At 41.1% G+C, this 13,657-nt stretch overlaps 1 protein-coding gene and 1 pseudogene across 5 annotated transcripts in view; both read left to right on the top strand.

The window, feature by feature from the left end:
* Positions 1-13,657, top strand: part of LOC129403439 (uncharacterized) — a 575,036-nt pseudogene that overhangs the window by 271,828 nt on the left and 289,551 nt on the right.
* The window catches only part of KIZ (kizuna centrosomal protein), a 173,496-nt gene that overhangs the window by 131,776 nt on the left and 28,063 nt on the right, over positions 1-13,657 (top strand). For all 5 annotated transcript variants that reach the window (XM_055131939.1, XM_055131940.1, XM_055131941.1 and 2 more), the window contains 2 exons: positions 6,347-6,512; positions 7,342-7,407. In XM_055131939.1, the coding sequence (XP_054987914.1) occupies positions 6,347-6,512; positions 7,342-7,407 (232 nt within the window). The remainder of the gene's footprint in view (positions 1-6,346; positions 6,513-7,341; positions 7,408-13,657) is intronic.

Raw genomic sequence — 13,657 nt, forward strand, 5'->3', positions numbered from 1 at the left:
AAGCGAATGCCCTACCCGCTGTGCTATCACTCCAAATCAAGAAATGTAAATGACATCTTTTTAATTTTTTCCTTTGACCTTTATATTACAATTGAGGGGTCAAAATCTTCTACCATTTGTTAGTCATTTGTATTCTTCTTTTCAGTTTGTTATTTCATGTTCTTTGCTGATTTTTCTACTAGGTTAGAAATTTTTCCTTTGACTCATAAAAACTCTTTTATAAATTCTGAAATTTGAACAATTTATAGTATTTTGAGCAGTTTTGCTTTTGCCTTAATGTTTATTCAGAGTGTTTTGGGCACAGGTTTTTCCATTAATATCCTTTGAATTTAAATATCACAATTGGTAGGCTTCAGTTTATAAATTAAGAATCTGCCTAGATTTCTCAATGTTGTTACCTATGCAAAAATAAATTATGCAAATATTGTTTAACAAAATAGGTAAAGAGTAGATTTTTTTAAAAGTAGCACCAAATGTTTTAGCAATCCATTATATTATTGAAAACTAGGGGAGAGATTCCACACAGTAATAGATGAACCTAGTCCTATTTAAAAATTTAAGAACAAATTTGAAATGATAAATTATATTGTAAAATACTAAGTAATGTGAAGTTTGCTTATCTTAACCCCGCTAAAGAAAATTAATGGACCTACCCAAGGAAATGTAAAAAAATTAGAAGAATCCACATAGATAAATCTTTGAGTTCTAGACTTAGCAAAATCTATGTATAAAATGAAATTTAAAAAAAATTGGAGTAGTATTGCCCAGTAATTCTTGGCATCCCACCAAGTACAATTCACAGGATGATTTCTCTTTTTTAATATTTGAACTACCAGTTCAGACTGAAGGTATAGCCATCAGTCTTTCTGAATGAGGCCAAGACTGTGTCTTGGCATTGAATTTTTAGGCCCTTCCTCCTAGCTCCTGAGGAGGCTAGAGGAAAGTGACCTTATTGGCTTTATTGGTATTATCTTGGATTTCAGACTTTGAGGATAGTGGAATAATGTCCACTAGACTTAATATGTATGAAATCGAAGAGAATTTCTTGGCTGACAGTTAAATTGAAACCCATGCTTAATCTATTCATAAGCATCAGAAGGCCAAGGTAAAAGTGTTGTCCTGTGAGCAGCACTTTGAAATTGAGAGCTCCAATTGGCAAGTCCCACTTGAGCCCAGCAGGAGATGTGTAAAAGAGCTTCTTCACTCTTCTCTGAACTTGTTACTTTGCAGGTACAGATTCTCTATTTCAGATGGCAACATCTCTCATATAGGCGCCTTTCTTAGAGAAAAGCCTTGCTGACAACACACCTTGAGAATGTATTGCATCTTTTTTCCTGACTGCCTTAGTTTTTTCCCCTTCTATTCCCTTTGTGGTGGTTGTTGTGAAGATGACTGAAAGTTGTGCTCACACACATTCCAGTTGCAGTGCTTGTCAGATCACTCTGGTGCTCACACAATGCTTGTCAGGGTCACACACTTAACTGTGTGCTCACACAACTTTTTATTTGTGGTGCTTGCTGGGGGTCACAACTTTATTTTAGCGCTCACCTGGCCCCTGTACTCCAGAGATATGCCAGAGATAGAGTGGGGCCAAGGGTCCCAGACAGCAGAGCCACAAAGACTGTGCTCATCTCATGAAGTACCTTTGTTTTGTTTTTGGGCCACACCGGCGGTATTCAGGGTCACTCCTGGCTCTGCACTTGGGAATCACTCCTGGTGGGCTCAGAGGACCAAATGGGAGACCAGGGATCAAACCCAGGTTGACTGCATTTGTACAATGTACAATTACAATAGTACAAAGTAATTGTACTATTACTTTTGCCCCATGCGGTCACCTCATGGATACAGCTCTGGGAATGACAGTGACAGCTACAGCCTTAAAGCAAGGCAGGTGCTTTAACCACTGAGCAATCCCTTGGGACCCCTCTTGACATTGATTTTTTTTTTTATTAGAAATCTCTGCATCCTTTGAGATTTATGTTTCTTTGCTGCTTATCATTATTCCCTGCTTGTTATGGATTTATACTATGTCAGAGAAGGAACCACTATGACAACGATAATGGGAAGTGATCACTCTGGACAAGAATGAATGCTGAAAGGTGGCAAAGTGATATGCATGATGCCTTTTCAGTGACAGTATTGCAAACCCCAGTGCCTAAAGGAAAAAAAGAAAAAGTGTCTGCCATAGAGCTAGACTGGGGAAGGAGGAATATCGACAACATTGGTGGGGAGAAGTGGACACTGGTGAAGGGGTGTGTGCTCAAACATTGTCCAACTAAAACTCAATCATGAATAAGTCTGTGTATCTCACAGTGATTCAATAAATACAAAAATTTTTTTGATAATTGAGTTTTATGCATATAATATTCCAACGCCAATCCCACCACCATTGCCAGCTTCCCTCCACCAGTGTTCCCACTCCCTCTCTCTCCCTCTCTCTTTCATTCTCTGCTCCATGATCCAGTAATCAAGTCACTGATAAACCCATTTATATTATCCATGAAAATCTTTAAAGATATAAACTATTATTCTTTGAGACTTATCTATAAAGTGATCTTAAAGATGAATGTGTTTACAAATGTCTCAATCAAAAAAGAAAATCCTAAAGATTGATTAATCTTTTTAATTAATGAAGATAGTAGGGTAAAGCTTATAGAATGAATAAAACCTGCAGTATTCGTACAAGTTACTTCATTGTGGTATAAGAAGAGAGCTCAAAGAGATTTGCCTCCAGATCCTGCACCAGGCTGAGTCTCATCCCAGGCACCCCAGAGGGGGACAGATAAGTCCCTTCATCTGCCTCAGGAGAGTCCCAGCAGCCGAAAACCTCCAGAATCCAGCTGTCGTCATGCTCATGGCCAATCTCCACAGGCTTGGGACAAGCCTCATCCTTGAGAATGAGTCTTGAGCAACCTCTCCCCCATCTCCCTGTTCTTCCAGGAGCCTGGCAGTCACATCCATCCACGAACTTCCTCTTGCACCATTTAAGCTCATTAATGGCCATGATCCAGAGACTCAGAAATAAATCACGGAAGAGAGCAACATGCTGCAGAGATGCCTCTGGAGCCCAAAGTCATACCACCCAGTTAAAAATTTAACTCCCATTGTATCACCCTATTTTAAATTTTAGAATTCCTGAAAGAACATCTCATACTCTACTCCACTGATGTATCGAGAGTAGCACACCACAGTTGGTGGGGTGTAAAGTAGAAGGCAACAGATCTTGATCAAAAAAATTAGCACACAAGGTTCAACCTGTAACATGTTAGTAATCTTTTTTTTTTTCTTTTTGGGTCACACCTGGCGATGCACAGGGGCTACTCCTGGCTCTGCACTCAGGAATTACTCCTGGCTGTGCTCAGGGGACCATATGGGATGCTGGGAATCGAACCCGGGTCAGCTGTGTGCAAGGCAAACGCCCTACCCGCTGTGCTATTGCTCCAGCCCCTGTTAGTAATCTCTTATACAAGGGCTTAATGGATCCAGGGTGAGATACGTAAATCTTCACACGCATCCTCTAAGGATACTTTTTTTGAACATTATTAGAGGATTATTCATAACAAGCACACAAAACAAATTATTTAGGACCTGCTCTGCAGGGTGGGAAAATTTGAAATAATTGTGGTGGGAAGGTGTAATGGTGGTGAGATTTGTGTTGAAATATTGAATGTAACAAATTGTTTCGAACTTTATAAAAATAAAGTAAAAAAAAGGAGAGAGCTCAGTGTAGAACAGGTGATAGTGGTGATGTTCTTATAAGCATACAAGGACTTAGTAGGAAGACATTTGCAGAATTACAGCAGCACTCCTTGAAGCCCAGTTGGACCCAATTAAAGCAAAAGGGTCTCATTTGAAAGGGAGGCACACAGTGAGGAAGTTGTGTTGTCACTGGGAGACTGATGAGAAGTATTCTGAGTCATGACAAGCCCAGAGTTTCCTTTGTCTAAAAGTCCTGCAGTACCAGGACTGGAAATGTTCCAATACCCATCCCTCCACCAGTGTACATTTCTTTTTTTTTTTTTTTAATTTTATTGAATCACCATGTGGAGGGTTACATAGTTCTCAGGATTATGTCAGGTATACAATACTCAAACACCCTTCCCTTCACCAGTGCCCATCTTCCATCACCAACCCCCCCAGTATACCTGCCGCCCCCTCCCACCTCCCCAGTCCCCACCCTTGTAAGTGATAAGTTTCACTTCGTTTACGCTTTATCTCAATTACATTCCATGTTTCAACACACAACTCACTACCGTTGTTGGGGTTTCCCCCAAAAAAGAAAAAGACAGTCCTATTGCCAAGGAGGCATTTGATAGTTCTCCATTGCTAAGAATATAGAGATATTAAGTCCCGCTGTTTGTTACATAACTTTTCTTTTTCCCCCTTGCCCCGCACCACCAAGTTCACGCCTGTTTAGTAATCGCCACGCTGCCTGACAAAGGGAAAAAAAAAAGGATGATTATTTCCCGTCATCAGCAGGCGTGGGGCTCTGGCTTAGTTGATAGACTAGTAGAGTGTCTGCAAGCAGTTTCTGGAACCAAAGGTCTTGCGCTGGTATCGGCTCCGGCTCGAGATTCCACCAGCGTCCCACTGTTCCATGGACATAATTTTTCCCCTTATATCCCATTCCCACGCCACCAGGTCTGTTTGCTTAATGGACATCACACTATGGTTGATGCCACGCCGCGTTTCTTCCCGAGAAAGAAGAAAATTTCTTCTCAGCCGGCGTGGGGATATAGCTTAGTTCAGTCTAGAGAGATGGCTACCACTTTGATTGCCTTCAATATTTCAGCAACAGACTTACTATTCTTGTTAGGATCTCCCACAAAAGTCCAACCCATTAAAAAGGAACCATTACATATTGCTGATGCTAAGATGACCGCGGCCGCGCGGTTTTGGGTTTCTGTATAAAGTCCAGGGAAAGTACAACCAGAAATAACATCACTACAAACTTTTGCCCTTTTATGGTGCTCATAAGATGGAGAAACCTAGAGAGAGGCTCGGCGTCTCCATTTTGCGCTCAGAAAGCCGCGGACCCTGCGCTGTGCTCGGGAGGAAGGGGTTGAGAGAGAGAGGTTAAAAGAATTGGAGGATGCCCGGTTTCCACTGTTTCAGCCCGCCGTGGGTTCTCCAATCCCGTGCCGGAATTAGTTCAGTGGGCTGCTTGGAGTCCAAGGGCGCTTCCTTGGGCTCTTCCATCATGCTCGATCCGCAGCAGGGTCCAAAGGGCCAGTGTACATTTCTTAATCTGCAGGTGAGTTCAAGAAATCTCAGCTTCCACTCTACCTGCTTTGCAGAGGTACTGAATTTCCCACCCATATCATCCTAGGTTTGTTACGCAGGTAAATGGGTCAGATTTTAATCATAACCAACTAGAAAGAAAGAGAAAAAGTGGCAACTACCAGGACAGGTTTCTACCATCTCTTCATTTCCACGTCAGCAACGTCCCCCAAATACTGAGTAACAAGAGTAAAACCAAGGATGACATTCTCCTGTTGCCAGAGCAGTTTGCTTTCTCACTTCCTTCTTGCCCTTGGTTTTCTTGGGGTCAGAGAGATGGTACAGACATCAGGGTGCTTTCCTTATACACTGCTAATTGAAAATTCTACCACCAGCACCACATATGGTCCCCCCAATTCCTGCCAGAAGAGATCCTTGAGCACAGAGCCAGGAGTAAGTCCTGAACACCACTGGGTGTGGCCCCAAAACCAAAATTATATACATATATATATATATATATATATACACATACACACACGTGTGTATATATACACACATATATGCACATATATACATATAAGTGTAAAGATTGGCTCTCTTTTTGCATAATGTATCTTCTTCAGCTACCAAGCTTTTCTGAAATCATAACACTTCCTGGCCTTTTTTTTCCTTTGAAATAATATAGAGGGCACTCCTAGAAGGATGGTAATCTAAGATCACATATTTTGCAGATCTCTTTCATGACCTAAACCAACACAGTAGTCCATGCATGAATAAAATTATTTACACAGTGAAAGTAGAAATCATAGATAAAGGAGCCTAGATTGACAGAGATAGTCATATCTCCTACACAAGTAGAAAACACTTTAATTTTGTTAAGATACAGTCCTTTAAAAATGTATGATTGTCAATGAAGGTTGTTGTAAAAAAATTGAATCATACTGGAAAATAATTTGATGTTGTTTTATGTTGAAGACATTTTAATTTCAGTTAAATGTCAGGAAGTGAATTAACTCCTAAGTAAAGCTTAACCTAAAATTATATTTGAAGACTGGGTCTTTGAAACCAAGGGAAATGTGGCTATAGTTTGTTTTTATTTCTTTGTGCTTTCTTTTAAACACTGTAGGCAACAGCTTTATTGAAAAAAGCCCTTACAGAAGAGTGTGCTGCTAGGTCAGCTATTCACAGTAATGAATCATCTTGCAGCTTGCCATCTATTCTGAATGACAATAGTGGAATCAAAGAAGCAGAACCCGCTCTGTGGCTCAGTGGTGTCCTTACAAGGAAACAAGGTAACTATTGTTAAGAGTCTGTCCTCTGCAATCTACATGACATCCTCTTTCACAATGTATGCCTGTAAAGTAACTGGAAAAACACCCCTGAGTTCTTCTGTATAGCATGTTACTTGTTTTGTATCACCTTCCAATAAATAGTTATGTTTGTTTGGTCTCATGGAAATAGGATACTTAATGTAAGTTGGTAATTCTGAATTCCTAGTACAATAAGCATTTGTCAGTTGTGAATGTTTAGTAAAATAAATCACTTGGCAGTAGATGATTTTCATCAATCCACAAAGATAAAGATAATTCCGTTGTAAGTGTTCCATAAAGCACTGTAAAGTGTTTGCTAACACTTAACTGGATTGTTGTTATAATTTCTAAATATTCTTTTTGTTTACATAAAACTTATAGAAGTCTAAAAAAGATGATTTTTAAAAATGAGTGAATTTATGTCCTCTCAAATTTAATAACCCAGTTTAATTTCCAGAAATTGTGACTATTTTAGCAATACAATTTTATTTATACCAATAAGCCACCATAATGGTATTTCTATCCAAGGTAGCAGTGAATTGCTCAGGATGTATTTAAAAGTTGATGTACATGCACAGAATTTGAAGTTAAGCCCTAAATGAGATAGATCATCTTTTATGCTAGACTGTTTTGCACAAAAGAATATATCTTAGTTTTACCATAGGTTTTCTTTTTAGAAACAGTACTGTTTCAGACAAGAAATTAGTTCCCAAAAGGAGGTGAAGCAGGGGGAGAGAGTCAAAGGAATAATAGCCACATCCCAGAAATATAACCTTGAAATGTATTTTGATGTAGTATATTTGGTTTTCAGAAGTTTCAAGTAGCTGCAGAGAGGAGAGCAAGAAAGAAAACCTGGCAGCAAAGATTCCAGTCACAGGTAAAGTTCTGGTTGCCTAAGAGTTCCAAACCCAGGATTCAACCTTGTTATATCATCAGAATATCCTAGGCTAGTGGTCTGTGGACTCTGCTAAAAGCAAGTATTTAAGCTTCTAAATATTGGAGGAGGAGCTCAAGTATAAGAGCATAACATGTGAGTTTACATTAATACATAATCGAAGGTGGAAAATGACCGTGTCTATTGAATTCTCCACAATCATGTTAAACATTCACACATGTTAATGTCCCCCGCCCCTCTCACATAGCCTTTTAGCACCTGCGTCTCTGTGAAAGGTCAGTCTCCATGGGGAATACCCAGTCATTCTATGTCAAACTACAGATGTTTCTGATTTTACTCTTTTCTTTCCTGTGATAATTGAATGTGTATCATTAAAAGAAAAGCAGGGGAGGGGTTGGGGGCGGGGAGTCTCAGGAAGGAAGCTTGATTGTGTTTCAGTTACAAAGCTGGTCAGATAATTTAAAATTTTTAGTCCTAAGGTTTCATCAAGACTGTTCCTATTTTGATACATGCATTAGGCTTATTTAGATAAAATCTGACTATCATTACTTCTCTTTTTTTGGTTATAAAATATCCACAGCAGCAATTAGTATTCTGAACGGACTTCTATTTGTCATACATCTAAATTTACTAGTACCTTGTTTTGTAAAGTGGTGTACTACTTCATTATAAATTCAGAGGTCTGAGTTTAAATATTTATACAAGTAAATACACCATTGCATTGAGGCATAGAGGCATGCATCTGCATATGTGCTAGTTTTGTTGTTTATAAGCAGAAAAAATGGCTTTCTTTTTTGACAGTATAATTCATGGCCTTATGATTAATTTTTTAAACCCATGTTTCTATGATGAACTCTGATTTTGAAAAAACAGTTTATAGTGGAGCAATTATTATATATATTCTGCATCAGATAATATTTCATTGTCTCCAGAGATTTTTTCTTTTATGCATTTTCCCAGTGATGTAATTGTTCATTATATATTTATTCTCTTGAGGGGTGGCCAACCACCTGGTAATACTTAGGGGTTGGTTACTCCTGACTCTGCTCTCAAGAATTACTCCTGGTAGTGCTCTTCCCTTTTGGAATAGTTCTATTGAGATTTTCATATTTATATGAACTGCACTTCTGGAATATTCCAAAGAGAAAGACTGTTTCAAAGACTAGCCTGTAAAGCAGTGGTCTTCAACTGCTGATCCATAGACTGGAACTGGTCCACAGGTACGGAAAAGTTGAAAACCAGTGGTCTGCTGCAGTGGTTCTGACTTCTGCTTGGTGAGCTGGTATTCAGGATAGGTGCCAGTGCTCGGGTGTAAGAACAGTGCTCTGCGTGTTGAACAGCTGTCGTGGTGGAGCTTGAACCTTGGCCAGCAGCATTATGTCTTTGCTCCTGCTCCAACTTTCCATATCTCTGCCTCTGTTGGGAAAACAGACACACTTCCTGGCAAGATAGTGTTAAAGCTGAAAAGAGATTATGTGAGAGTGCCAAGCGTATATTGGACACAATATATATTACTCACAACTTACTAGAATAAAATGCATATGAATCCACAATCCTCAATATTTCGAACCACTGCTACGTAGTTAAGAGGACTTCACAATACAAACTCAGAAAGGAAAAGAAGCAAGCGGAGGGTTGGAGGCAGTGCTAGAGAGTGATCAGGGCCTGTGTTTGGGAAGGATGCCTGGACCCTGCCTTCCCCAAGGTGCATAACCACTTGAGACTAAGGCACACCCAAGTCCTGTGCTTCCCTCATTTCTCATAGAGAGTGTTTCCTGATAGTAGCACTAAATTTGTCTGCAAGAAAAGGGGGGTTGGAGAGATAGTACAACAGGCACTTGTCTTGCATGTGGCTTATCCCGGGTTCAATCCCTGGCATCCCATATGGTCTCCCAAGCATTGCCAGGAGTAATTCCTGAGTGCAGAGCCAGGAATAAACCCTGAACACCACCAAGTGTGGTCCATTAAGGGGAGTGGGAACTCAACTGATTATCTGAACCATTGAAAAGTATGCATCTGGAGTTTCAAAGAATTTATCTTTTATTTGAAAATGAAATCCTTCTATCAGCAAATTAACAGCAGAACTCACATTGTTTAGCACACACCTTGGAAAAGAGCATACATGAAACAGCTTTTTTAATTTTTTAATGTAGCATTAATGTGATCCACCCATTGGAACTTTTTTAAAAAAATAAAACCTTAAGTATAATGAGGGCACTGATTTTTCCCAAGGTACTAAAATTAGTGTCACTAAAATTAGGGACCAGAGAGATAGTACAGTGGGTAAAATTGCTTACCTTGCATGTGATTGAACTAGGTTTGATCTCTGGAACTATATATGGTTCCCTTATCCCAACAGGAGTGATCCCTGAACACAGAGCCAGGAATAATCCTGACCATTTCTGGGTGTGATACCCAAAAGCAAAATAAATAAAATTAGCGTCCATCTTTTCCTGTGGTTCCTTTTTGTGGGACATTCCCTTGTGATAAGATTGTTGTGCTGAGACTTCAGGCCCCTTGGGTATAACTGAACCCAAAAATGATGGGAAGTCCCTGCTCTCTGAACAGAAAGCCAGCAGCTTGCAGCTGGGTTTCCCGAGATCTTCCTGAGCTCTTCTATTTTACTGCTTTATAACCAATTTCATAAAGGATGGAGTAAAGAGGCACAGGGGGAAATACCACATAGACCCAGGAGACTGAGTTGAATATACCTTTGAAGTTCTGCCAATCTCAGAGTACTGAGGGACCTGGGAAAATCTCACCTGAGAAGGACACAGAGGCTTTCCATATTCTCAGGGCTGCCACATACAAGGCAGCACATCCCGCAGCATGTTTATAGACTACATTCAGGGCTGTTTGTGAGGGCTGCAAAGAAGGGGTACACAGCTCAGAACTCTAGCTAGCTAATTCATTGGAGCAAAAAGAAAACCACGTGTCTTCAGGCTGCCAGAGTCTGGGCTGGCACTAGAGCCTTGGCAGGATAGCACTGGGGTGTCTGTATCAATTAAACATTAGTATATATTTAGACAAAGGTAAGCTCTACCGTAGGATAACATGGGGTTTGTTATCCCATGTTATGTTCTGAGAACAGTGATGGACAGAGCCAGGCCTTACCTTTCCGTTTCCACCCCTGTGGTACACTGAGAGAAGCAGAGCGTTGGAGAATTTCCTTTTTTTTTTTTTAATTGAACCATCGTGAGATACAGCCACAAAGCTTTCATGTTAGAGATTCAGCCATACAGTGATCAAACACCCATCACTCCACCAGTGCAAACTTTCCACCACCAATGTCCCATTATCCCCCTGCCCCCATCCCAATCTCACCCTGCCTCTCTGGCAGACAGTTGCTCAGATACTCTCTCTCTACTTTTGGGCATTATATTTTGCTCAAATTTTCCCACCACCATTCAAGCCTGCCTTCCAGGGGCAGACACGAGATTATTTATTTTCCATTGGTCATTTTGCATGTCATGAGAGGTTGCATGGCTGCTTATGTGGCCGCAGGCTTCTGAAATTCTAGGATTATAAATGGTTGGGTTCCAGAGACATCTGTGTAGGGAGCTATTCCGTTTTGGGATTCAGTTGGGAGTTTCTGGGCCAAGGCTGTTGGTGCGCCAAGATGGCGCCCAGAGGTGGATTGTGGGCATGACTTCCAGCATCAAGAGCTGACGGGAAACCTGGGTGAGACAGGCCAGCTCCGCTGCCACTATGTGGTTTGGAGACTTAGTCCTGAACCCACATACCTGGGCCTTGTTTGTGGAAGCTTTGGTCACCGGGATTCCATCTAGAGAAGGCGGGGAGAATGCACTTGCTCCATCTGGGTGCCCCGGTGAAATCTCCAGTGCTGAGGTGCCCTCCGGGACTTGCTGCTGCGTGTTGTGTTGGAGGATTTCATAGTGTGGCTTCCACCAGAAGGTGTCCCTTTATAAAGTGAGGCAGTCCTGAGTATTTGTGAGCTGTTTTCCCTGAAACACGTAGGCCAGGATTAGAGTAGAGCTTCTCTCAATTAGAGAAAAGTGTCACCCTCTAATCTAGTTAGACCACCAAAATGAAATTTTGCACATTGGCAACTTCATTTGTATTCACACTAAAATTACCTTTAAGAGTGAAGTGAGCTTTAATTTCAGTAGATGATGAGATATTTGCTAAAAACCCCTGTCATTAAAACCCATCACCTAACACAGTTTCTGGCACATAGTGGGCATTCATTTTATCGAACGAATGAATAAAAATGAGAGTATTAAGTTTTCGTAAATGCTTGTTGATTAAGGCTAGAATACTATCTTTTTCAGTCATTCACTCCACCAACACTTTTCCCACCCCACGTGCCCATCCTGGCAAAACTCATCTCCTTAAGCTGCATGTGAAAAGGGCTCTCAGCTTTTATCTCAAGAGGATTAAGCCTCTAAGAATGTCCATTCAGCCTCTCATTCTTTTGACACCAATTCTCTTGGTCAAGCTGTGTTGAAAGTGGTTGCCTGACTGTGCCATTTCTCACTGATATTCTTTGGCAAGCTGAAATATTCAAGGCCACCCTAAGGTGTGTCCATTTAGAAACTTTGTGGGAGGTCAGCATAGATTTGAAGAGCGTTCTTTGGGATTCTGAACAGAGCCTTCCAAAATGCTATCACTTGAGTTTTACCTCAGATTGGAGAAGGTACCATTGTAGTTAACATTGGAGGTAACACTGGAAATGAAAACTTTATACAGGCTAGGTTATCATTGCTGACTGGTTTGATCCTAGGAGAAAAGACTACAGTAACAACTTTGGATTAACTTAAGTACAATAATAGTATTACACGTCCACTTCTGAAATCTGCATCCCCAGTCCTTCTGAGGCATGCACATGAAAAAAAAAAAGTTGCTTGCTTTTTATGTATGCTTCCCAGAATAGGAGCATCCGACTCCAGGGCATCGTTATGTGTTCCTGGGTTGGCCACTGTTCACGTGGCCCTTCTCTGAGGCAGGGATTAGGTCACCCATGGGTTTTGCCTACTGCTTCCTGACCATGACATTGCAGGGCTGAGATATAAACCCAACATAGCCATAAAAGAACAAAAGGCACCTTTCTGATTGGAAAGCTGCTCAGTGCTCTTGAGTCAGTGCTCCTACTTTCAAGGAAGTGTGCTTCTGAGTGCCTGAAGAAACAGCAGAATCTTGGTTGGAGTTCCAAATTGGATTTGGCCCCACCCTTTTTTTTTTGTTTTGGTGGAAGTGGGTTGGTGGGGTCTAGGCCACACCCAGCAATGCTTAGGACTTATTCCTGACTCTCTGCTCAGGCATCACTCCTGACAGGGCTCAGAGGGCCATATGGGATGCTGGTAATTGAACCTAGTCAGCCACTTGCAAGGCAAATCCCCTACCTACTTTATCATCACTCCAGCCCTTCAGCCCCATCCTAAGTTTTGAGAACTAGAACTTTCCAAGATGGCCAAGCCCTTGTTGGTCATGTTGTTAAACCCCATTTACAAAAGTGACTTGAGTGGAGAAAGAAGATAGGCTGGACCTTAAATATGTTAATGAAACCAGGGAATGTGTTTTTTTCTATAACACAAAGTGCCACAAACTCAAAGCAACAAATGCATTTTGCTCAAAGTTCTGGATGCTGAATGTGTCAAATCAGAGAGTGGGCATCCTGTAGGCTCTGGGCAGGGGTGGGAGATGGGGATCAGTGGGAGGGACTTCCATGCCTATCCCAGCTCTCCTGGCTCCCAGTGTGGGGCCCCAGAACTCCCCTCCCCACTGTCTTCTCATTGCCTTTTCTGCTTCCCGTCAGCACATCAGTCCCTGATGTAGAACTTCTGTATATCCAGGATGACTTCTTCATCTTGAGATTTTTTTTTTTTTTTTGCTTTTTGGCTCACACCCAGTGATGCTCAGGGGTTACTCCTGGCTTTGCACTCAGGAATCACCCCTGGGGGTGCTCGGGGGACCATATGGGATGCTGGGAATCGATCCCGGGTTGGCCAAGTGCAAGACAAACGCCCTACCTGCTGAGTCATTTTGAGATTCTTAACTAATTGTACTGCAACAATGCTATGTCCAAATAAAGGTTACATTCAGAGATTCTAGATAGACATGAATTTTCAGGGAGATATTATTCAACTCATTACAGACGGAAAAGGGGAATTCTTCTTGATTATTTTTTAATTTCCAGGATCCAGAAATAAAATAATCATATAATATATAAATTATATATAAAATGTGACATGAGCAATATACTAGAGATTAT

This window comes from Sorex araneus, chromosome 3 (genome assembly GCF_027595985.1).
Source record: "Sorex araneus isolate mSorAra2 chromosome 3, mSorAra2.pri, whole genome shotgun sequence".
Taxonomy (NCBI): Eukaryota; Metazoa; Chordata; class Mammalia; order Eulipotyphla; family Soricidae; genus Sorex; species Sorex araneus.